Raw genomic sequence first — 21,553 nt, forward strand, 5'->3', positions numbered from 1 at the left:
ACGGCGTTGATCAACTGGCCAGCACAAGGAAGCGGCAGTGCCACATCTTTGTGAGCGGTTCTCCAAGAATGCCTGCACAAGGCAAGTCAGATAAGAAGGTGACTACCACAAGCTAGCAGAAGCACGGGGAGAGCTGGTCCGCCTCTCAAACCAGTGCTTCCAGGCGAAATACGAAGCTCAGAGAAACGCAGAACGGTGCATTCAGCAACACTTTCAGGGGCTTTGCCTTCACTGGGCGGGAGGTCGAGAGAAGGGTGTTATTTTCCAGCGACAGCATCTGATCAAGGACGATCAGCCGGTTGACGGCGAACCGTTAAACTACTACCCGGTTGACGTGTGGGGAGAGGGCATGAAGACCATTGTGTGGCACTGTGCCAACGACGAGGGTTTCCAGCTTCAAGCGAGAGCTGAGGAGCAGTGCACCTATGGAGGGAAAGACAGCAAGTCAAAGTGAGAGCTACTAGTGGATACAGGACTGGTAACGAAAGTTTGGAGATGGCAGTCCACGTGAAGGCCGAGGCAGTGGAGGCGGTGACGGTGAACCGGGCCGCTCGTGTCACGGCTCTGTCGTCTGTAGTCTCAGTGAGCGTGGCACACTCGTGCTGCAAGACGAGGAATTGGCAGCCTTTCCGGTGGAGGTGGAGGGAATCGATAGACCAGCCATGCTAATTCGAGACGCTGGTTTCGCGCTAGTGGAAAGGCCTCCTTTCACCGCGGCAAATGAGCGAGCAGCTCTACGCAACGCTCGTCCGGGTTTTCAACGCGCATGGAGCGACATTGTGCTCCGGAACATATGCTGCAAAAATGGTGTGTACCGCTTCATCGACTGGGGGATGGCCTGTCGGCCGGGGCTCGATCCTCTCAGGGAGCTGTAGCAAAGGCCTGGCCGCGTGCTCTCGTCACAGTCTCGATCCCGCCGATAAAAGATTGGGAGCTGTTGCCGGACTGTGCACTGTTCTTTGAGGAACCTCGGAACCTGAAAGACTGCGTATAGGGACTGTTTACTGCTGCTTGATACTGCTCAATGGCCGTGGGAGGAAGCGGCGGCTTCCAGAGACCCCTAACAGGTTTCTTGTGTCCGGGTTGTGACTATGCTCAAGATGGCCAAAGATGAGCACCTTCATGGAGTAGAACTGGATCTTCAAGCTGGAGATAGTAAGAAAAACTGCCATTGTACCATTGGAGAATGGCAGGAGGTCATCTATTTATCTCTATCTATATGTTGTTTTGATAGCGCATCGTGAAGATTGAAATTTGAGGCCGCATCTTCGACGTCTTCCTCCCCTCCTTCGTTGGCCGTAAAATGTATGATAAATTAATTGCTACAAAGTTTGACCAAGTGCAATTGTCAAAAGCGTCAACCTTGACCATGAAATGGTAATTCTAGTTCAAACGCGATGGTGGTGGTGCACAGGCTCGTCCATGATCTTGGCCTCCAACAGCTTGGCTCTCAGGCTGTTGTCTCGGCTGCTCGACCGCGGCCAATTCACGTCCCCGGAAGAGCTCCAGCTATTCCTCTGGGGCGTCGCCACCATCGAGGAGCTCATCAATGGAAACGACGAGTGCAGCAGAGGCGACAGCGTCGGCGTGCTCCCGTCTTGGCTCCTCCTGTGCTGTGCGTACTCGAGAGCGAAATCATCCTCAGCTTTGCATAGCGTTTGTTGATCCCCGTCCTCGTCTTCCTCCTCCTCCTCCTCGTTGTTGCCATGCCAAGCTCCTCCTCCTCTGTGCTGCCTGGAAGAAGCTCGGACGCTCTCCATGTAGAGCTCTTGCTGCTCTGGAATTGTGTCGATCCTTCTGCTCGGGCCGAAACCATAGCCCTCACCTCGTCCATCGAAGCAGCTCTCGTCCGGACCATTCTCTTGCTCCGTCGACTGCTGCTCCACCAGGCTGTTCTCGTCGTAAGTTCGCTGCCTTCGAAGCCTCCTCCGTCCCCTGACCGCTTTTCTCCGTAGCTCTTGCCTCTTCTCGGCTGGATTGTCCGCCTGGCCCTGCTTGTTCCTGGCGTAAGTCCAGCGGTTCCCTTGCGTTCGATCATAGAGCGACTCCTTGTTCAGATCGATCGAGTGTAAGTCCTCCTCGGCCGAACTCCCAGTCTCGTTTGGCTTCCGCAGGGAATCCACCGCGGCTCGCAGCGTCGTCGCCTTGTCCAGCTCCTGGCTCTCGCCGGCTCTTGCCGCGGACTTGTTCCGCAGAAACTCCTCCAGCTCGCCTCGAAGCCTGTCCAGGCTCGCGTTCTTCTCTTCCAGTTCGTGGCGCGCTTCCGCGAGTTTCATCTGGACTCGCTCCTCCCGCCACACCTCCGCCATTTGCAGCATCCTTCGCTCCTCCTCCACCTCCTCGCGGACTTTCTCCGACTCTCGCTTGAGCTCCTCCACCTCCGCCTTGTCCTGCCCGATCTCACGAGCCAGCTCGTCGCACACTTCCTCCATCAGCTGCCTCGCCTTTCTCTCTCGCTCCAGATCGTTCATGGCTTTCGAGAGAGCCGAGCTTGTCTCTTCCAGCTGCCGTGCCAGCTTTCGGTTCAGGTGCTCGGCCTTGCGTTTGTGCCGCTTCTCTTCCTCGGCCTCGCTCTTCGCCGCGATAACGATGGCTCGCCACCTTTCCTGTTCTTTGGCTCGCCATGCAGCCCTCTCGCTCTCGCTTCTCTCCAAGAGGATCTCGACGTCCCTGCGAGCCGCTTTGTTGGCGTGTTCCAGCTCTCTCACCCGCTGTCGTGTGTGTTCTAGCTCCACCCGTAGAACAGTAGCCAAAGGAGTCGACCCGGCTTGTTGCTGGTCCATGCCCCGGATGTGAGATAGAACTTTGAGGAAATCATTCGAGTTTGGAAGGCATTCTTTTACTCGCGAAGCAACTTCGTCGACCATATCTTGCTGCTGCTGTTGCTGCTGTTTATTCTGGGACTCCATCTACGGAAAAAAGAAAAAATAGAAACAGTTTAGTACAGGCCATGCAACGCAATGCAATGCAAGGATAGTCACCTCAAAGCTGTGCCGGGATGTTTCCGACGCGTAGAGTTCTTCCGACGCTCTCCGGCTGTGATAAGTTACCGAGTCCGAGTATGGGCTTCTTCTCTGATTGTTAGTGGCCTGCGAGGCACAAACTTACATCAGAAACAAAGTGATCAAAACTTGCAAAACTCGCAACTCTAGAGAGGAAAAAAAAAATCTGGGAAAAGCACTCAACTACAGTGGAAAGTAAGAGAAAACAAGGCTTTGCTTACATTGTGAGGAACGGGGGTCGTAGGCGACGGTGGAGGCAGCATCAGATGCTTTGGACTTGCGACGGACTCCCGCTGCCTGGCCTGTGACGATGAGCGCGAGCGCATTTTAGCCGACGATGGTGGGCCTCCTCTGGCAGGACAAAGCGGAAGTTCCTGGAGCTCCCACAGCGTGGCGGCTAACTTTCGTGCCGAGATAGTTATCTGGCGACCGGCAGCCTCGCTCCCCGCCATGATCCCGTCGTAGGAAGGATTCTCGTACAGCTTCCAGCTCGGAACTGGCGTCGTAGGCCCCCGCTTCCCAGCCAGTATCGCACGCCTGATGCGTATGTTTGCTGGCCTGTGCACCGCATCACCGCTCTTTCTCGCTTGATGCTGCTGCTGTTGATGAACAACAATGGCCTTGGATCTGCCCATATCCCTCCTGTCCGCTCCTCCTTTTATCCCTATCTATGACTACACACCTCTGAGATTGGAAAGGAGGAGGAAAAACTCTTCTTTTTCCTCGCTTTGTCCAGAAGCTCAAAGCCCACGACTCTCACATCTTGTGGCGCTGGCCAGCAGCGGTGAGCGGCTGGATCCACCAGCCATGGTTTCCAGTTCCGTGCCTAGAAGAAAGAATAGACTACTCCTTCCTCCCCACCCCTTACATTTTGTCTCACTTCTTTAGCCTCCTCTGGAAATAATATAAAAGCGTACCCGGGTGATCCGATCTGTATCTGTATCCGGCTTTGGTGTGATATTCGGCCTGCCACAGGGAGATGCCCATACCTCTCTTTGTATGTTTGTGTGAGACTGTGAACAAAACTCCCTGAAACAGAGCACACAAACAAAGAACGTTGTAAGTTCTGTTCTTCCTGTACGCTTGCAACACTTGTACAGTATGAAAGCTCCCAAGAACTCCCGAAAAGGAAGAGGTAAAGGAGTGCCCCGAGGGAGAGCCTATCACTTTCCCTGCTCTCACTGCTAATTAATGGATAATTCCTCTCGCTGGGATGTTGCGGGATATGGAGTATCAATCACTCAATTCGGCAACAACAAAAGAGAGAGAGCTAAGATAGCAGTGGTACGAGAATGATAGCAGCAGCAGCAAGCACGAGTACAAACAAGCATCCACAAAAGAAATACAAGTCTAATGAGCCAAGGACACAGGGCCAGGCCCAGAGAAAGCCACTAGCTAGTTAAACTTTAGCACGGCGGCATTGGATTCCAAAAACAAGCCACAAGAAATTCCTGCCTCTCTTCCAAGTCTCTCCTTTTCCTTTTCTTTTCTCTCAAGCACGCAAGCCCATATCAGTATCAGTGCCTTGGCATTGCATCAGGTGTGGATAGTTTCTCAACAGGACTTACCTGAGAAATGAGAAAACTTTCAGCGATCAAGTGTAGAGCATCACTTGCAAGGCATTTCCGGGCAAGAAAAACATGGATTCGCAGCGCACAGGCATGGCGCATTCTAGGAACTCAACAGGAAAAGAGCGGCATTGCTTGGAGTTGGAGAGGAAGAAAGCGCACATTCCAAACCCTACACCCTAAACACTCTTACCTTTAATAAATTATCGTAACAATTAGGTTCTAATAACTTTAAAGGTCCTTGTGTATCAAGTCAAAAGTGTATCTCTTTTCGCTCCGCGAAAAACTTTCCCGAGGGATAATCCTCAGCTTCAAGCGTTGCAAGCCAAACCGGGGTGTCTGCCCCTTGTTCAGCTGTAAAATGGCCTTCACCGCCAGTCAAGTCCGTTTTTGTATATCCTGGGCACACCGAGTTGACACTAATCTTGTTGTTTTGCAGCTTCTTTGCGAGAATCCTGGTGTAGGCGTTGAGCGCAAACTTGGACATGCAGTAATCTGCGTCCATCTTTGGGTAGCCTTCCTCCGCCACCTTTCCTCTCTCAACAGCACCCCGAAACTCCTGCAAGCACAAGTCAATCACTTGCTCGCTGAGATGTTCCGCATCAGAGAACTTTGCCACTTGAAACTCATTCTTGAGAGGCTGCCAAGAAACAATACAAAATGTAAAACAACACATGCATTGAAGAGCAACACTTACATCATAGTCATTGTTAAGCTGGCCGAGGCGGGAGCTTATGTTGATAATCCGGCCCCCAGGCTTGATTATCGGGAGGACCGCTTGGGCCATCCGCTTGGCACCATAGTAATTCGTCTCAAAAAGTGCTTGGGCTCCTTCCACTTCGTTCTCAAAGCCCTTGGACTTGATCCCCGCATTATTCACCTTTGAAGAACACACAAGCTTTTCAATCTTTGGAAGAATTCCTCTCTTACCACTCTCTTCTTACCAGGATATCTATGGCGCCAAACTTTTGCTGGAGCCAAGCGGCCATAGCGGACACGGATTGCGAGCTCGAGACGTCCAGCTCATGGAATTCGGCTTCCAGGCCTTGCGATTTGAGCCGCTCCAACGCATCAATTCCTCTCTTTGCGTCACGGGCCGTGAGAACGGTCGTGAATCCCTTGCTCGCGAGCTGCCTCACAATCTCGAAACCAATCCCCTTGTTACTTCCTGTAACTACAGCCACTTTGCTCTCTCGCTTCGCCATAGCTCTCTCTCTCTCTCTCTCTCTCTCTCTCTCTATCGGATAACTTTCTAACAAGTCACAAAGGACACGAAACCACGAAAGTCACAAAATCATCGTGGACACGGAAACCACACAGACAACTTTGTAACAAAAGTCACACACACACACACAAAAAATTTCAAGGTCTCGTGGACATGGAACGAGCATGAAAGCTTCCCTGATCTCACAAGCCTTTTTTTTTTCTTATTATTTCTCACATTTGTAAGACGCACAAAAAGTAATATGACCACCACTCTTAACTCGACGCCCCCTTCACAGGGAAGAAGAAAAAGAAAAAGGAGATAGAAAAAAAAGAGAAGAAAACCGTTCCTGCCCCTCAAACCTCTGTAAAAATGTTAAAGCAATGATCCAAAACAAATCTCCGCTCGCGCGATCACGATGTTTGAGGTGACAAAATCGACTGTAGCGCAGCCTGCTGCTGAGGTTGCAACGCAGACCATGTCGAAGCAAGAGCAGCCGGGGGGAGTCTTTGCTGCATCTGTCTCAGCAAAGTCACCATGCGTGCAGCAGTTTGTTCGTTTGATAGCTCTGCTCCCGAGCTAAGCACCTGAATTCACCGGGAGAAAGAATGATTCCAAGAAGCTCAGGGCCTCTAAAAATCTTACCTCTGCAAAAACGGAGACGATCTTTGGTAGAAACTGATTGTTGGGGCCGAGAAGTTGGGGATCCGAGCTGCTTGGACACATTGCAAATAAGTTCTAACCGGAAATCTGAAGGATGCTTTGTTTACCTTTCAACCATGCTACAGAGCTGCTCGTGGACAATTTTGGCTTCTACAAGGTCACCTTTGAGTGGTAAACAGCCCAACCAAGCAGGGACGACCTGATGAGAAACACACACAAAGTGATGATCAATACATAATAGAGAAGAGCACACACACACACACACACCTGTGTAGCATCGATGCTATCTCTTTGGAACTGACATATTTTTCCAAGAGCAGACACAGCATTATCGGTTGCCATGATGTTATCCTGTTGCCGCGCAGCGGGATGGCTTACAACAGCATTCAAACGCTCCAAAGCCTCTGTAAATAAACATACAGATTAGCCGCAGAAACAAGCCGGTAACGTAACCTCGGACAACAGGCTTGAATTTTGCTCCACCAAACTCAGCACATACACCAATGCCGTATACGGCAGCCTGTGATACATAAACAAGCGAATGAATGAACGCACTTTCTAGTTCTTGTTTTAGCCAACCTGTCGGACATCGCAATTGACGTCATTGGCTGCTTCCAGCATGAACGGCAGGAATGTATCATAGTATCTGCAGACACAAAAGGCGTATAAGAGAATTTTAATCGTAAAAACTGGCAATACTTGATTGCAGCTTCTCCGCACTGCTCGGCGATGTCGTCAAAAATACAAATTGCGATTCTTCGTTCTTCAGATGTTCGATCTTTAGACTTCCAACCATTAAAACAAGAGGTAAGCAACCGAGACGAATATATACTAGACGTCTTACCAGCATAGGTGTCACGAAAGGCATGAGCTCGTCAAAGAAAGGAACAAAAGACGCTTTGAACGTTTTGATGAGTGTTCCAATACATTCCCCAATCTATGAAAACTCGTTGAGATGTTAAAAGAAATAAATAGTAGAATTACCTGATCAAAAACTTCGTCTTCCTGTTCGTTTTCTTCGTGTAGCAACTCACGCTCTTCTGCATCAAAATCTTCTGTCTTTGTTCGTTCCGCACGATCCCTTTTCCGTGTGCTGCTCGCTGTCAACACTTGCTTGAACTCCTCAACAATAGCTTTTATTTGCCCTTGATCGAGCATTGGACCAACAAGCTGCAAACATATGCACCTATAATTATTTCGATTCCTCAATAAAACTGGAATAGCATACCTGAATACACTCATTCAAGGAGTCCAGCATACTAGAAATTATTTCAGTCTCGGGCTCCTGTAAATTGACCATTACCATCTGAAAGAAAACTACAAACTAGAAGAAAACCTTGCGGAGAGCTTCGATAAGAGGCGGTACTATGTAGTCCGTGAGTTGCTTCACATAAGTTTGATCCCGCCCTTGTGCTTGTCCTTTCTCCACAGCCAGCTTACCAGACCTCAGAAGCTCAGGCATAGCTGTTCATATATACATGATAAATTTATCGTACAGCTAAAGTATGAAACATACCTGAAACGGCGGCTTTTCGAACTTCTTCATGAAAGTAAAACTTCAATAAGGGTACAAGGATCGGCGCGACCTGAAAGTAAACGGGGAATTACATGTAATGCATTGTTGACCCGCCATAGCGTACCTACCTGCTCGATCCACGGAAAGAACCCTTCCTTGAGTTCGTCCGCATAACAACACAACATATTACAAGCTGTTGCCTTTTCTTCCAGAACGCTTGTTCTGATACCAATTTTCTTGTCCCCGATAGTGATTGTCTCCACACTAGCATATAGTGGAAAATTTAAAGTTATGGTAGTGCAGCAAATCCAAAGAATACCTGTCGTCATCTGTATCGTTCCCTTCGTCCTCGGTGTCCGCATCCGTTATGGTCACGTCTGGTTTAAGTTGCGCAGAGCGCAGAAGGGGTGGCATAACAACATTCATATACGGTAAAAATTCTTGACCCAAACATTTACATAGCCGAGCCCAAGCCTGAAATTAAATGAGGAGATCAAACAAAACCACATCGTTCCTATGAAAGGAGATACAAACCTGCAACATGTAGCTAATGGTTGGATCGTCATCCTCCAAGTGCGCACCCTGGAGGGTCATCAGAACTTCCATCACCTGGAAACGTAGAGACATTAGAATATAAGCGACCGTTTCCATAAGAAACATACCTGCTTCGCATCATCTCTGAACTTGTCTTTGCCGACGGCCATACCTACAAGGCTGATACACTCCATAGACTTCGCTCTAAGCATGCGGTTTTGCTTGTCTGTGGCATTTATAAGAATAGTCTTCAGGTACGGCATGACTGCATCGTAATACTTTTGGAATTGAACCTGCAAATATCGAACGTGAGATGTCGAAGGGCAAGCGTCATCATGAATTAACCTGGGCGGAATCAGCGACAGAAGCTAGTGCTGTCAAAGCACCTTCTTGCACCATTCTTTTTCCATTCTGATAGAAACAACGATGTTGAAACCTTGCTCAGGGTTATAAAGAAAATTACCTGCAAAAGAATCAACAATTTACCGATGACACCTTCCAAATAAGGCGTCAAAATATCAGAAGTACAGCTTTCGCTAAAATTCAATATTGCGGCTGCCGCGTGAGCCTGTACCGAGCAAACTTGTTAATGATAAAAAAGAATATAAAAGAAAAGATTGTTACCTGAACCCGAGGATTTTGGTAGTCATCCATGGCACCAACAAGAGCTGGAAGCACCCGCTGATGATAGAGCTGTTGCAAATCAGGTCCTAAATCTGTGGAGAGCTGTCCGATCGCATTAATAGCAGCCCATCTAACTCGGGGATGTGGATCTTGAAACGAATTCAAAATCATGGACACCACCGGCTCTAAATTTTTTATCATCACCTATAACCAAGCATAAGTCAGTATGTCTTGAAAAGCACCGAAGAAAGGAAAAAGGAAATATATTACCTTGGCACATCCTTCGGCAATCTGTGCAAGGGTGATCAACGCGGCATGCCTCTTCTTCCAGTCCGGATCAGAAATGTAAACGGGCAGGATGTCCGATGCAACCGGCAGGATCGTGTTCCCCCCCAGAGAGATCGCCAACCTGTCCAAGCATTCCTGACCAACTTCAAAATTCGAGCTCTCTCCAACGTCCTCATCTTCCGTGTCAGCGACATGCCACGCCGGAAGGTCCTCCAAATCCAAGAGCATCTTCACCAGTGTCGCGAAAAGCCTGCTGATCATTTGTGGCAACTTCCGCATCATCCCCGGCGCCCTCTCCCTGGCCTCAGCGAGAGTGATCAAAAACTCCACCGCTAAGTGACGAGTACCCTCCTCGAGCGACTCAGCCTCAGCGATCTGCATCATGGTGCTCACCACATCCACAAGCTGGCGTCGCATAAACCTTGGCTCCGACCCGGCAACCTCGATAAACATCTCAAGAGCCTCCTGCGCTGTGGCCTCCTCGTTGTTGTTTAGAGCCAGAGACAGCGTCTGCATCATTCCGGGTAGCAAGTTCTGGAACCTCTCTCGATCCTGGACCGATTCCAGCGTTTGCACGAAGCTGGCGGTCGCGCGGAGTGCCGCAATGCGCACGTCGCTCGAGGTGTTGGACGACAGGCACTGCTGGAAGACCGCGTGCAAAGTCGGCAAGTGTGAGCGGAGGTGAGGTCCCATGTACTGCGCGAGCTGGGCAAACATGAGCAGCGCGCTCTCCTGGAGCCTGGGAACGTCGGAGCTCACGCACTGGAACATGAATGGAAGGAGCTCTGGCCAGCTCCCATCCTCGATCAAACTGGCCGCTAGCTCCGCCACAGTGTCACACAGCTTCTTGAGGGTGCTCTTGGTCTCTTCCCTCTGGACGCACACCAGGAGCTGGGTCTTGAGCGTGGAGTGGGTGTTGGGATTGAGCAGCGACCAGAGCGAGACCTCGTCCTTGGTGATGAGCTTCCGCAAGAGGATAGCGGACATAGCGCGCGTCTCGACATGCCCGGACTGTAGAGTGTGAACGAGCTTGAGCACCAGCGTGTCCGGGTGCTGCGCCTTGCAAGCGTTGAAAAGCTGCTCGGCGTGGCCGCGCTGGTCGTTCGTGGGGCTCATCAGCTGGGCGACGAGCGCCTCGAATGGCGCCATCTCCATCCCCAGCACAGCTGCGACCTCCGCCTCCATCGCCTGGATCGAAAACCCTAGCGATCCAATCCGCCACACAAGACGAGGAAGAATCACGCGCCCGCAATTTACCGTGACAATGCAGCAGCAGGAATGCGAGGATCACCGTGGCGGATCCATCCGCCGCAAGCGCGCATCCACTCCAGGGTTTACCCCTGCCAGAAAACCCTAAAAGAGAGCCATTGTCGCGGCGTTTCGTGCCCTAGCCACAAGAACCGTACGGAGAATCTAATCCCGCTTACCCTAACCCTAAAAACAGGGGAGGGTGCGCATATTCTCTTTACAAATCTGGGCGGGACAGGTGTATGGTGCCACGTGGAGCGCGCTGCGCACGTGTTACGCTCCCATCGCCATGCATACCTAGAGAAGCTCTTAAAGGCGGCCCATGATGCGCATCCAGCGCTCCACGCATCCATCTATCCAGCCATCCATCTCTCCAGCCTCCATTTCTTCTATAAATCCAAACTCGAGTGGTGGACTCTTCTCCATTATAGCATCTCCAAGGGGCGCTGGTTTTTAGTTCCTCGCGGCGGCTCCTCTTCAACAGCTAGAAAACGAGAGTGGTTTTTCTTTGGAGCGAGGACTCTCGACCGCGCCCAAGGCTTCTCTTTCGATCGATCAAAGAAGAATCGAATCGATATGGCGTTTGGACCGGGACGATCGGTTGCGGCATTCCTCCTCTTCCTCAACTTCTGTATGTACATGGTGGTGCTGGGCTTGGCGGGCTGGGCGATGAACAAGGCGATCGACTATAGCCAGGCGAACATCGTCAATCAGACTGGCGCAGTAACAACGCTCACAAGGTTCCCCGTCGGTAAGGCTGTCAAATCTTTCTTTCTTTCTTGTCAATGGCTCACTCCCGAGATCTTTCTCTCTCAGGGAACGCGGCGACGCCCTTCTTCCTCCTCTTCATCCTCGGCGCGGGCGTTCTTGGCCTGGCATCGATACTCGCGGGCGCTATTCATGTCAGCTTGTGGCGCAGCGAGAGCCTCGCCGCGGCGATTTCCTCCGCCTTGATTGCCTGGCTCTTCACTCTCCTGGCATTCGGGTAAGAATCGAGGAGATTTCTCGGGGTTTCTTGACGGAATTGATCTCTTTTCCCAGTTTCGCTTGCAAGGAAATCCAGCTCCGCGGTGGATACCGCAACAGGCGCCTGGTAAGGCCTTGAATTCCGTGCTTTCGATTGATGGATTGAGGAATCTTTCTCTTTGGCAGAAAGCACTCGAAGCGTTCTCGATCATCCTGGCAGGAATGCAACTCCTCTACATTTTGTCGCTCCATTCTGGCATGCTGGCGAGGATGGGGCCGAGGATCAAGGAGCCTGGCTATGGCGGCATGGCACAGGGCATGGAACAGAAGGGCGGCCCTACAACTGGCTCCACGATTTGAAGAAAAAGAAGGAAGAAGAAGAAGCTTTCTTTTCTTAGAAGAAAAGCATGTAGCATTCCTATTCGTTGTATGAAAGAAATCTAGGGCTTCCAAAACGGCTACTTTTCATGTTTCGCGGCAAAATATTCTCCGGTATATTCTGTCTTTTAGAATTCAAACATTTAGGTTTCCAAAACGGCTAGTTCGCGGCATTAGGGTTTAGGTTTTAGGGCTCTTAGTCCCCGTGCCTATGGCCGCCGCTCCTCCTCCCGCGGCGCCCTCCTCTTTGGAAATCGTGTTGGGATCGCTGGATCGCGGGGCTGCTGCCAGCGCTGGCGAGGAATCGTTCCTGCTCCTGCCGCTGTGGAATGTGAGCCATGGTGGGGCCGAATCGCAGGAGATCGGAGATGTGTCGTTGCGCAAGATCACGGTGCTGTCCGGCGCTTTGGCTTCCAAGGTGAGTAATGAGGAGGCGCTCGTGGCAAGCATTCCGAAAGCCTCCAAGTCTAAAGTTTTAGAGCTGCTCAAACATCATCTGCAGAATCTTAGACATTTTGGCAGCAGTAGCAGTAGCAGCAGTGACGGCGGTCTTCTATTCTCCGGCCTAGTGAACGACCGGGTAGTCCAGGATCAGGAGCTCAGGAATTTGCTCAAGCAAAAGTCCAGGGGAATCAGTCGAAGACTTGTGAGCACTGTTCTACGATGGTCTGTCAGTGTCGGGTTTTGGGATCCAGTTGCGACGCTTTTGGAGTGTGGATTGGTTTCTTCCAACGAGAATCCAGAGATCATCGACAGGATTGTGGAAGATGGCAACGTACCGCTGGTTCTTCTCTGCGTTCTTTCCGTCCGTGACATTCGTCCTTCCCAGTGGTTGGAGATACTGAAACTCTTTCTCGCCAACAGCAAGAAGTTTGCCAAGTTCTTCCAGCTCCAGCGGCAAGTTTGGCATGAACTCGTCTCCAACCACATCCAGGACGCTGTGAGGCTTCGAGGGGAGATCTCCGCGGATGGAAACCAAACCGAGGAGTTCCTAGCTCGTAAAAGGGAAGAACTGGCGCTCAATGTGGCAGCTTGCGTCAACCTGGCTGTTGCTTTCGACAGATTCACAGCGTCCGAGCTGTGCCTCCACATCTTTCTCAGCGCCGACCACGATGAAGCTGTTCTAACCGCCATAGTCTCGGAAGAGCTGGACACCTCTCAAGTTTCGATACTTCTTCGTTACCTCAACAAGTGGCTGGAAGTTTTCTCCTCGAAGATGATCCACGCTCGGGAGATGGATCAAAGCTTGGTACCGTCGCTGCAAACAATCATCCGCTGGATCTCGACGATTCTAGAGATCCGATACGCGAGTCTGGTGATAGCACGCGACTTGAGCAAAGATCTGGGAGAGACGGCGGGTCTGGTGAGCTCACTACTGGCCGTGGGTGGAAAAATGCGAAGCATGGAGGGTGTGCTCCAGCATTTGATCTCGCGAACAGCGCTTCCCGGCGAGAAGCTGGGAGTTCAAAGCTCGGAGCACATAATCGAGTACCTGGAGATCAGCTAGACAAGTTCTTGCGAGTGAGTTTTCTTTTCTTTCTTTCTTCTTTTCATCAAATTTTGTCTACGAGGATTTCTCGAGTTCTTCCTATAGCTGCGAGGATTTTACCCAGTTCTCTCGAGCTCTCTTCACGGCTGCCCGGGCTTTGATCACTTCGGCCTCGGAAAATTGGAGTTCTTTGATTCCCAGAGGCCCGGGCTTGAGCACATCCATCACTCCTTGGAGCTCGCCTTCGCGTTGTCTGGAAAAATAAAAGATCTTTCATCAATCCATGGAAGAACATCATCGCTACCCAAAACTTATACCTCAATTGCGAGACCACTGCCGCCACGAAATACTCCATTGTCTTTCGCGCTGACATGATAAACCCTAAAACTTCAAGCAAGGGTTTTTATCTTTTACCTTGAAAGTTACCCAAGGTCAAAGAATTTATTTGGCGGAGGTTGGGGTTTTTGTTCTCCAGAGAGGAGAAGCGAGCATTTTGTTTTTGGCGGTGACGATGAAGGCGCGCGACATAGGTGCCGCCGACAACGCCACCAGAGCGATCGCCAGCGACGGCGCCACGGAAACATCATCAGCAGTGAGGTATGGATCGTGATTTCGCTGCGCCGGCTGCTGCTACTGCTCGGCGGAATCGATTCCATCCATGGCGCTGTCCGTGTGTGAGGAGTACCGCGCGCTCGTCGACAAGGCCTACAACAAGTTCTCGCGGCTGCGAGATTTCCCTCCCTACGGCCAGAACAAGTGGGATTTCTACTTCCGCAAGGCATTCCAGGTGTACACCAAGCTGTGGAAATTCCAGCAGGATAATCGCCAGAAGCTCGTCGAGGCAGGGCTCAAGCGCTGGGAGATTGGCGAGATTGCCTCTCGGATCGGGCAGCTCTACTACATCTACTATCTCCGCACGAGCGATGCTACTTTCGTGAAAGAGTCTTACATCTTCTACGAGGCCATTCTCAGCCGTGAGTATTTCAAGGAACCAGGCAAGGATATAACGCTCGCGAATAAGCAGCTCAGATACTTCGCTCGATTCATTGTCATATGTTTGCTACTTAACAGGTGGGATATGGTGAATCGCCTTGTCAGGCAACTCCATATCCTCGTCGAGGACTACTCGAGCTCTTTCCAGGTATCGATCATGGGGGAAAATACCTGAAAAGTTCCTTTTTTTTCTACTTACTTTTCGCTGTTCCTTACAGAATAGTGATGTCAAGGAATGGAAAACCGTCACGCAGGAGATTGTCCGTTTTCTAAAGGCCGATTCCTTGGCTGAGCTGAGCAGGCCTATTCGATACATCTCGGCTCTCGATGGTCAAGTTTCCTCCTTTCCTAGTGTCTCCAAGTTGGAGGGACACAAAGCTCTGAGGCTCAAGAATGCTGTTCTCGTGAGCTATTTCCATAATGAGGTACGTGGTTTGACTCCTTTTGCTGCGGCGGGATGGTGGTAACTTTAATGCTTTCTGGTGCCAGGTGAAGTTCAGCGAGCTGACACTGGACAACTTTAGAATGCTTCAATGTTTGGAATGGGAGCCTAGCGGGTCTTTCTATCGCATGAAGTCCGCGACGGATTCAAATGCTGGAGGGTTGCTTGCTCAGGATATAGCTGATCCGACTCTTCCTGCCAACCCTCACAAATACATTCTATATCGTCCCAACATTCACCAGCTGCTTATGGTAAGAAGTGATTTCTTTCGTGCGTGCGCTTCTTGCTTATGGTTTTTCTTGCAGGTTTTAGCTACTGCTTGTGAGGAAGTGCCTCCAGACTCTGCAGTATTGCTGTATCTGTCAGCTGCAGGTACTCGAAATTTTCTTGTGTGACACATCAATTCGTGCTTCGATTGCTTTCCAGGAAGATCCCGTGCTGGTTCCCATGACAGGAGCGGTGTTTCTACTCAATTTTCAAAGGAGGCTTCAAGCACAGACTCATCCCCCGATCGCTCCGACGCTCTTTTAGAAGAGACTCCTGTTTCTGCCGGCAGTCCTAGGCGACGAGTTGATGGATCGACTGGCTTATCGCTTGGACGACGAGGAAGCAACGTCTATCCAGGCGACTTGCTTCCATTTACAAGGAGGCCGCTGTTTATCATCGTCGACAGTGACGCTAGCAACATATTTGAGGTACCTCGCTTATGCTTTTTGGAAACAACATTACTCTGGTTTGTCACTCTTTGCAGTCCTTGTGCGGTGACGAAAGAGGCGAGCCAGTGGTGTTACTTCTTTCGCCAACCGCAAAGCCATACACGGCAAAGCACCCAGGTGCAGGCAGCACCTTCACCTTTTTCCTCACTGCGCCTTTGCAAGCCCTTTGCCAAATGACAAATGTGCGTGTCACTGAGCTCCAGCAGGTATGGAAGATTGAAAATGGTGTCAACATTTTTCCTTCCTTACGTTTTCCCTCTTCTTTTCCAGGGAAGTTACGAGCAGGCCGAAAAGATGGTGTCGAGCACACTACTGGAATTGGGAAACTTGCTGGCTTCTTCCGGTAGCCTCAACGTTGCCTGGGGACGTGTCTTGGGTGATCCATTCCTTCGTCAGCTCCTTTTCCGGTAAGTTTGTCACTTCGAGTTTTCTATCTTAGCTGAGAATCGCCGTCTCGCCTGCTAGATTCGTGTTTGCTCGCGCTTGCTACTCTTTGCATCGACTGTACGTAGGAAAGAGCGAGTATTATCCTCGATGCTTGCCGCCGCTACCAGAGGAGGTACTGCCAAGATCTAGAGTGGTAGAATTGAGCGTTTTACAGGTCGCGAGATTGTTGTGCGTCGCGGACCAATTTATTTTCTCGGAGAACGGCTCGTAAGAAGAAAAGTTGGATTGATGATCTCCGTCGTTGTGCGTCAACCTTTAAACAAGAAAGCCCTCGCTCCAAGGACAGTGGTAAGTTCTTCACGAAGGACAACTACATCATGCTGGCTCGCTCCACATACCGGAGGAGGAAGCTCTACCTTGAGAATCCTTTCCACAACGTGTAGGAAGAGATTCATTTCAAGTATTGGGATGACTGGTCCAGGGCTTGCATTTTCAACAACAGGATCGCGGTGTGCTGCTCACGTCCAACTTGACACCATGAGGATCGGTGGTTGACAACAAGATTTTTTGAATGGACACGAGTCTGATTGAGTTTGATACCGCAACTAATTCTTTTCTCGTATTATGCCTTGCCCGAGGATGGCGAGGATATCTACCTCGCCGCTTGGAAATCCAAGCTCTATGTAATGATGGTGATTACCAATTGTGGCGAGCGTAAGGTTCAGATCTTGGTGACCAGGCTTGCGGGCGGGTATCTGATAATTACGACATCGAGTTCATTGGTCAAGATGGGAACTACCTGAATTTTTGTGGGGAGGATGTCTACTTGCTTCTCTTTTGACATGGATGCCGGGACTTGAGACAAAAACATCGACACCTCTGCAGATACATCTGTCACTTGATTGATATACACTTTTTAATTTTACTTTGCAACTACATTGCTTTGCTTGACTCGACTCAATTCAATATTTGATGTCTCAGGTTGCTCGGGGCTTCTTTCGAGGCCTTGAAGCACTATGTGGACGTCTATAGTCTTAAAACCTCGTTGCTTTAGGAGCATTGGTTTGAAGGCATTACGGGCAGCGGTAGGGCAAACTTCTAGCCTATTTCAACAAATGCTATGCAAAATTCCGTTTCTCGTAAACATGTTTGATGTTTGGAGCTTTACGAAGTCGTGGATTCTCCAAGGGAATTTAGCCATGGGATCAACATCTATTAAATACCACACCGAAACATATTTAAAGAGCGCATCCAGAGGTAGTACATCTGTTCCATATAGGGCAGCAAATAGGCTTGGACTTCGGAGGGCAGCACGCAAAGTTTGGTTTGAACGAAATAAAGCTGCAGCTAATCCTCTTGGAGCACGGAACTGGGGGTGATGGCGGTGGTCGAGGAGGCGGCGGTGGCGGAGATGGTGGTGGCGGTGGTACCTTCGCTTTGACAGGAAAGTAGACGAAGCCATTCACTCCGCATCGACCCAGTGGCAGGCCATGGTTTCCACGCTGCAGCCTCATGTAGCCTTTCTCTCCCCAGCTTGTCCCCGCCGAGTTTTTGATGATCCAGTAGTCCTGGCCGTTTTCGGATCCATATCCGACGATGAGCACTGCTAGATACGGAGTTGCCTGGTCGTCTTTGCACGGGCCCTTGTAAATCCCCTGCATTTTTAGTTCAAAGGCTTCAGCGAGTTGTCCTTCACAAAAGATAAAATGACTTTTCTCATACCCCTTTGTAGCTAAGGAACTCCGGCGCATTGCCATCGATTAGAGCTGTCACGGGTTGCTTGGCAACCTGCTTGACGATGTCAGTGTCGTCGCTGGAGCTGTAGAAATTGTCGTAATTGTCAATGCCTACGGAGTTGCGGTTCTGGAAGAGCACAACTTTTAGTAAAAAACAATGGAAACAGGAGAGCACGCACGCACTTACGTGTTTTCGGCAGGTGCCATTGAATCCTGTGAAGGGGTAATCCGATGCGGTGGAGAGGCCATTCCCTGTGTCGACGACGTACTCAAATGCGTTCTGGGGAAACCCGCTGTGGCAGCCATCGGTGCCGTAGCTCCGGGAGCAATCCAGCAGCTGCTGCGCCGACAGCTCCACCAACACTCCAGTCGCAATCTTGTTGATTCCCTCGATGGCTTCTGCCGCCGCGAATGCCCAGCTGCCATCTGTAACATGATTTTAAATCCAAACCACAGGCTAAAACATAAATAGAGAGAAAAACCGACTTACTCTGGCATCCTTTACGATCTTTCACAGGTGTGACGGCTCCCAAAGTTCTCCAGTCAATGGATTTGGGAGGGTCAGAGCCGACGTCGCCAAACATTCTGATGCCTGCATCACCATCCAGATTACTATCACTTGTGATAGTACTCCGAAGGGCGGCATTTGCATTTGCAGCAAGCAGGAGGAAGAACGAAATCGAGACCAAGGGATGAGGAGACATTCTTAGACAGTCGTTGAAGCACGAGAACGAAGGGCTATAAAAGCATTTCACAACACCCCACGAGGACCATGCGGCTGAACACTTCGTCCATCGTACAACACTTTTGACAGGCTTTTGTTAGGGCAAAAAAACGTGCAAATGAATGAGGCTCTTTGCCAATGACTCACCACCAGCAGCCGTAAAACCGTGCGCGGATGGTTGTATGCGGCTGCATATAACCAGGCATTGTCCAGGTGCCAGCATTGCATTGGCTGAATCGAGGTCTATGCACGTACATGATTAGATATTCCTAGAATATCATCTATGACTAATGGCATGTTCATGACCCCATACTATGATTCATTTCATGGCCATCATGCGCCAATATGAAAGGTCATGCAAGAAGGATTTAGTCACCCTTTTTATGAATCCAATTCATGGATTTTTACCCAAATTATCCACCTTTTCATTTGTTAAGCTCACAATCTCATAACAAAATAGAAGACTAGAGAGAAAATTAATCAAGACAAGTCTGGAGTGATCAAATTATAGACAAATTGTAGGATAACATATAGACGGTTTTGTGTGTTTGGTTAATTGGACACTTGCATACAATCATCTATATACAGGAGGGTTTTACACCCACCATTAACTTAGAATTTTTACATTAGAAGATTTTAAAATTTTAATGTTATTCTTTTCACATCAATACTACATTTTTGTAATAAAAACTTTAGATAATGCCAATAAGTTAGTCAATTTAATAATACTTTGTTCACACCAGCCATTAAATTATACTTAAAAGTGATTTAGAAACACATCTCTCAGAAATGTTGAGCATGTGATAGAAGAGAGGATTCCACAAACAAGGAATCAAAATTTCCCTTGTGTGAGAGGGAGAGAAGCCATGGATCGCGAAGCAAGAACTTCCTTGATCACTGGCACTGCAAAAACAAAGATCTCTATAGAAGAGGAGGGAACACAGTCTTGGGTTTTAAGTATTTTCAAAATGCCAGTGGCGCCAACATGTTCTAGGGCCGCCTTGTTCTCAACACTTTGGACGGCCGATTCAAGCCAGTAGTGGCAGCAGCAGCGGTAGCAAAAGGTGGCAGCAATCACGAAGATCTTGGCTCCAGCCACCCCCATCCGCATCAATCTCCCTTGCCCTCTTCGCACCACCTCCTCTATCTCCCCCCTCCTCGAAAGCGGCAGCGGCAGAGGAGAGGAGTGCCACGGCGGCAATGACGATGATAGGAGGAGCTTCCACGGTGGCAGCGATGGCGTCAAGCGGCACGGCAGAGCTGAGCAATGCTCTGGAATCTGGTGTTGGGCACAAGTGCAAGAGCCCCGACGAGCCTAAGAGACTTCTCTAGTGGGGGCAGCGGCAGAGGCAGCGGAATGGGCGTGTCGTGGAAGTGACCAAGGGAGGAGGAAGAGGCGGCACTTGTGGTCACAGCACCATCACAGCTCTGCCAACAACACTGCCACCAATCACCACCACCACCACCAACACCACCACGAGGAGTCGTCACAGAAGATGGCAATCCATGCAAATCGGAGGGTTGTGCGTGTGGAGAAGTAGTAGCAGCACGGCAGCGCTTGAATCTAGCCCAAGTGGTGCCCTATAGAATATTTATGGAATTTAATCTTAATGCTACAAAAGTGTAGCATTAGGATTTTAGTGAAAAATGCAAAAGAAATGTTAATTGTAACATTAGCTTACTTTAATGTTTATTTCTGGTGTGAACAAGTTACCATTAAATTTAGCTATTAGATTAGAGTTTCAAAATCTAATATAATAGTGTGGTGGTGTGAATGAATTACCATTAAATTTCCTTCTTTAACATTTTTCCTTCCATTCCTTTGTTCCTCTTTTGAAAAAATGGTGTTAAAAAGTATTGGCTTCATGGAACATGGGTGCTCCAAGTTCAAAATTCTATAATTGAGCATCAAGTGTGTTTGCTATTCTTTGTGTTTATTATTTATGTGTTCCTTTTATTTTAAGGACAAATGTTCTTGATATCCTAGAATATGTTAGAAAGTGCTTACTTTAAAAGATTTAAACAATCATCATCTTTCTATATTTAAAAGAGCAAGTGCAACATATTTAATCTAGAAATTTTTTTCTTGGGTGGTTGAGATGGAAAAGAAGTTATAGCAGCAGAAGGTATATTTTCAACAATAGCATTGTTATTATTACTATTGTAATTCTTGAAATGTAAAAGGAAATATTTTCTTAGTAACACTAGTGCATTTATAACTATAGTGTGATTATTGTTTTTTAGCCAAGTATTTTCAGCTCTTTCTTTTTATTCAATTTTTAACTAAGGAGGTAATTCTCTCCTAAGGATGCCAAGCACTAGAGTCTCTTACTACTAATGAAAAACATTTTATGAGCCATGTTTTGGCCCTTTTTGGTGTCTTGGATTGTCTTGGAGAATATGGTTATATATTTCATGAAAGAAATCTAAATCCTTGAAGTAAGACATTTTTTTTGTATTTGTTAAGCTCCAAAGAAAGTATTCCCCTTCTAAATATGAAAGTCTTCATAAGGATAAAAGGTTTAGGCTTTATATTTATAATCTTTCTTCTTAAGAAACTTTCTACTCTAGTATAAGTATCTATCAAACATCTTTAGTGGAATTAGGGTGTTATCTAAAAAATGCTATAAGTTGCTAAACAAGTCAAGACATTTTATGTCGCGAATGTGACTGTGGATATCGAAAGTTATTTGTCAATTAGTTCTTTTGGATATTCTTTCCTTACTGCCACGACAGCAAGAAATTGGTATTGCTAAATCTTTTATTAATCTCCACTTAAGCTAGTTGAGAAACTAATCAATGGCCGTGTACTTAAATTGAATAAACATAGGGTAGGAACTCTCATATATTTCTTGCTAAGCATATTTAACCTAGTTTGAGAAACTCTTGTCATTGATTTGCATTTGTTAGTGTTGGGAACCCCTGTGATATTGAATTTGGTCCTTCAATATTTACTAAATGATAGCTTACCATGTTTGTCAAACACCCTTGTTATCATACACCTTATGTTAGCAGCATTCGGTTTCAATTGTTATTTATAAAAAGTGTGTAGATTTGCTAATTTGGCATATCTAT

The 21,553-nt window shown here is 48.6% G+C and overlaps 7 protein-coding genes and 1 non-coding gene across 8 annotated transcripts; 3 read left to right on the top strand and 5 right to left on the bottom strand.

Moving 5' to 3' along the window:
• Positions 1-1,292: 1,292 nt before the first annotated feature.
• Positions 1,293-4,651, bottom strand: LOC112347218 (uncharacterized protein At5g41620-like). The gene is made up of 4 exons (XM_024677741.1): positions 4,571-4,651; positions 3,224-4,031; positions 2,982-3,089; positions 1,293-2,909 (listed from the first exon to the last, which is right to left on the bottom strand). The coding sequence occupies exons 2-4, from the start codon at positions 3,635-3,637 to the stop codon at positions 1,389-1,391; spliced, it is 2,043 nt and encodes a 680-aa protein (XP_024533509.1). The 5' UTR covers positions 3,638-4,031; positions 4,571-4,651; the 3' UTR covers positions 1,293-1,388.
• LOC112347347 lies at positions 4,535-4,609 on the bottom strand. Its single transcript, XR_002992742.1, has one exon. It is a non-coding gene; the product is annotated as a small nucleolar RNA snoR101 (small nucleolar RNA).
• A 94-nt stretch (positions 4,652-4,745) lies between the features above and the next one.
• On the bottom strand, positions 4,746-5,901 carry LOC9643137 ((+)-neomenthol dehydrogenase). Its single transcript, XM_002961290.2, has 3 exons — positions 5,515-5,901; positions 5,268-5,450; positions 4,746-5,210 (listed from the first exon to the last, which is right to left on the bottom strand). Exons 1-3 carry the CDS (start codon positions 5,773-5,775, stop codon positions 4,824-4,826), a joined length of 831 nt encoding a protein of 276 aa, XP_002961336.1. The 5' UTR covers positions 5,776-5,901; the 3' UTR covers positions 4,746-4,823.
• Positions 5,902-5,972: 71 nt separating this feature from the next.
• On the bottom strand, positions 5,973-10,781 carry LOC9633055 (importin-5). The gene is made up of 20 exons (XM_002961291.2): positions 9,382-10,781; positions 9,112-9,315; positions 8,951-9,055; positions 8,833-8,898; positions 8,616-8,780; positions 8,488-8,562; positions 8,273-8,427; positions 8,082-8,217; positions 7,954-8,023; positions 7,774-7,901; positions 7,666-7,722; positions 7,422-7,607; positions 7,282-7,374; positions 7,137-7,222; positions 7,017-7,083; positions 6,891-6,957; positions 6,705-6,841; positions 6,545-6,636; positions 6,420-6,486; positions 5,973-6,361 (listed from the first exon to the last, which is right to left on the bottom strand). Exons 1-20 carry the CDS (start codon positions 10,582-10,584, stop codon positions 6,188-6,190), a joined length of 3,333 nt encoding a protein of 1,110 aa, XP_002961337.1. The 5' UTR covers positions 10,585-10,781; the 3' UTR covers positions 5,973-6,187.
• Positions 10,782-11,090: 309 nt separating this feature from the next.
• LOC9633056 (membrane protein PM19L) lies at positions 11,091-12,068 on the top strand. The gene is made up of 4 exons (XM_002960635.2): positions 11,091-11,398; positions 11,464-11,632; positions 11,689-11,740; positions 11,800-12,068. Exons 1-4 carry the CDS (start codon positions 11,224-11,226, stop codon positions 11,971-11,973), a joined length of 570 nt encoding a protein of 189 aa, XP_002960681.1. The 5' UTR covers positions 11,091-11,223; the 3' UTR covers positions 11,974-12,068.
• A 172-nt stretch (positions 12,069-12,240) lies between these two features.
• On the top strand, positions 12,241-13,790 carry LOC9633057. The gene is made up of 2 exons (XM_024677754.1): positions 12,241-12,409; positions 12,517-13,790. Exons 1-2 carry the CDS (start codon positions 12,330-12,332, stop codon positions 13,496-13,498), a joined length of 1,062 nt encoding a protein of 353 aa, XP_024533522.1. The 5' UTR covers positions 12,241-12,329; the 3' UTR covers positions 13,499-13,790.
• A 13-nt stretch (positions 13,791-13,803) lies between these two features.
• Positions 13,804-16,312, top strand: LOC9643138 (protein SCAI). The gene is made up of 8 exons (XM_024677749.1): positions 13,804-14,621; positions 14,692-14,898; positions 14,963-15,166; positions 15,221-15,287; positions 15,342-15,610; positions 15,667-15,837; positions 15,902-16,038; positions 16,097-16,312. Exons 1-8 carry the CDS (start codon positions 14,139-14,141, stop codon positions 16,287-16,289), a joined length of 1,731 nt encoding a protein of 576 aa, XP_024533517.1. The 5' UTR covers positions 13,804-14,138; the 3' UTR covers positions 16,290-16,312.
• An 883-nt stretch (positions 16,313-17,195) lies between these two features.
• Positions 17,196-18,479, bottom strand: LOC9643139 (zingipain-1). Its single transcript, XM_024669764.1, has 4 exons — positions 18,245-18,479; positions 17,942-18,180; positions 17,741-17,881; positions 17,196-17,673 (listed from the first exon to the last, which is right to left on the bottom strand). Exons 1-4 carry the CDS (start codon positions 18,456-18,458, stop codon positions 17,257-17,259), a joined length of 1,011 nt encoding a protein of 336 aa, XP_024525532.1. The 5' UTR covers positions 18,459-18,479; the 3' UTR covers positions 17,196-17,256.
• Between the last annotated feature and the right edge of the window lie 3,074 nt (positions 18,480-21,553).

This window comes from Selaginella moellendorffii, unplaced genomic scaffold (assembly GCF_000143415.4).
Source record: "Selaginella moellendorffii unplaced genomic scaffold, v1.0 SELMOscaffold_0, whole genome shotgun sequence".
Taxonomy (NCBI): Eukaryota; Viridiplantae; Streptophyta; class Lycopodiopsida; order Selaginellales; family Selaginellaceae; genus Selaginella; species Selaginella moellendorffii.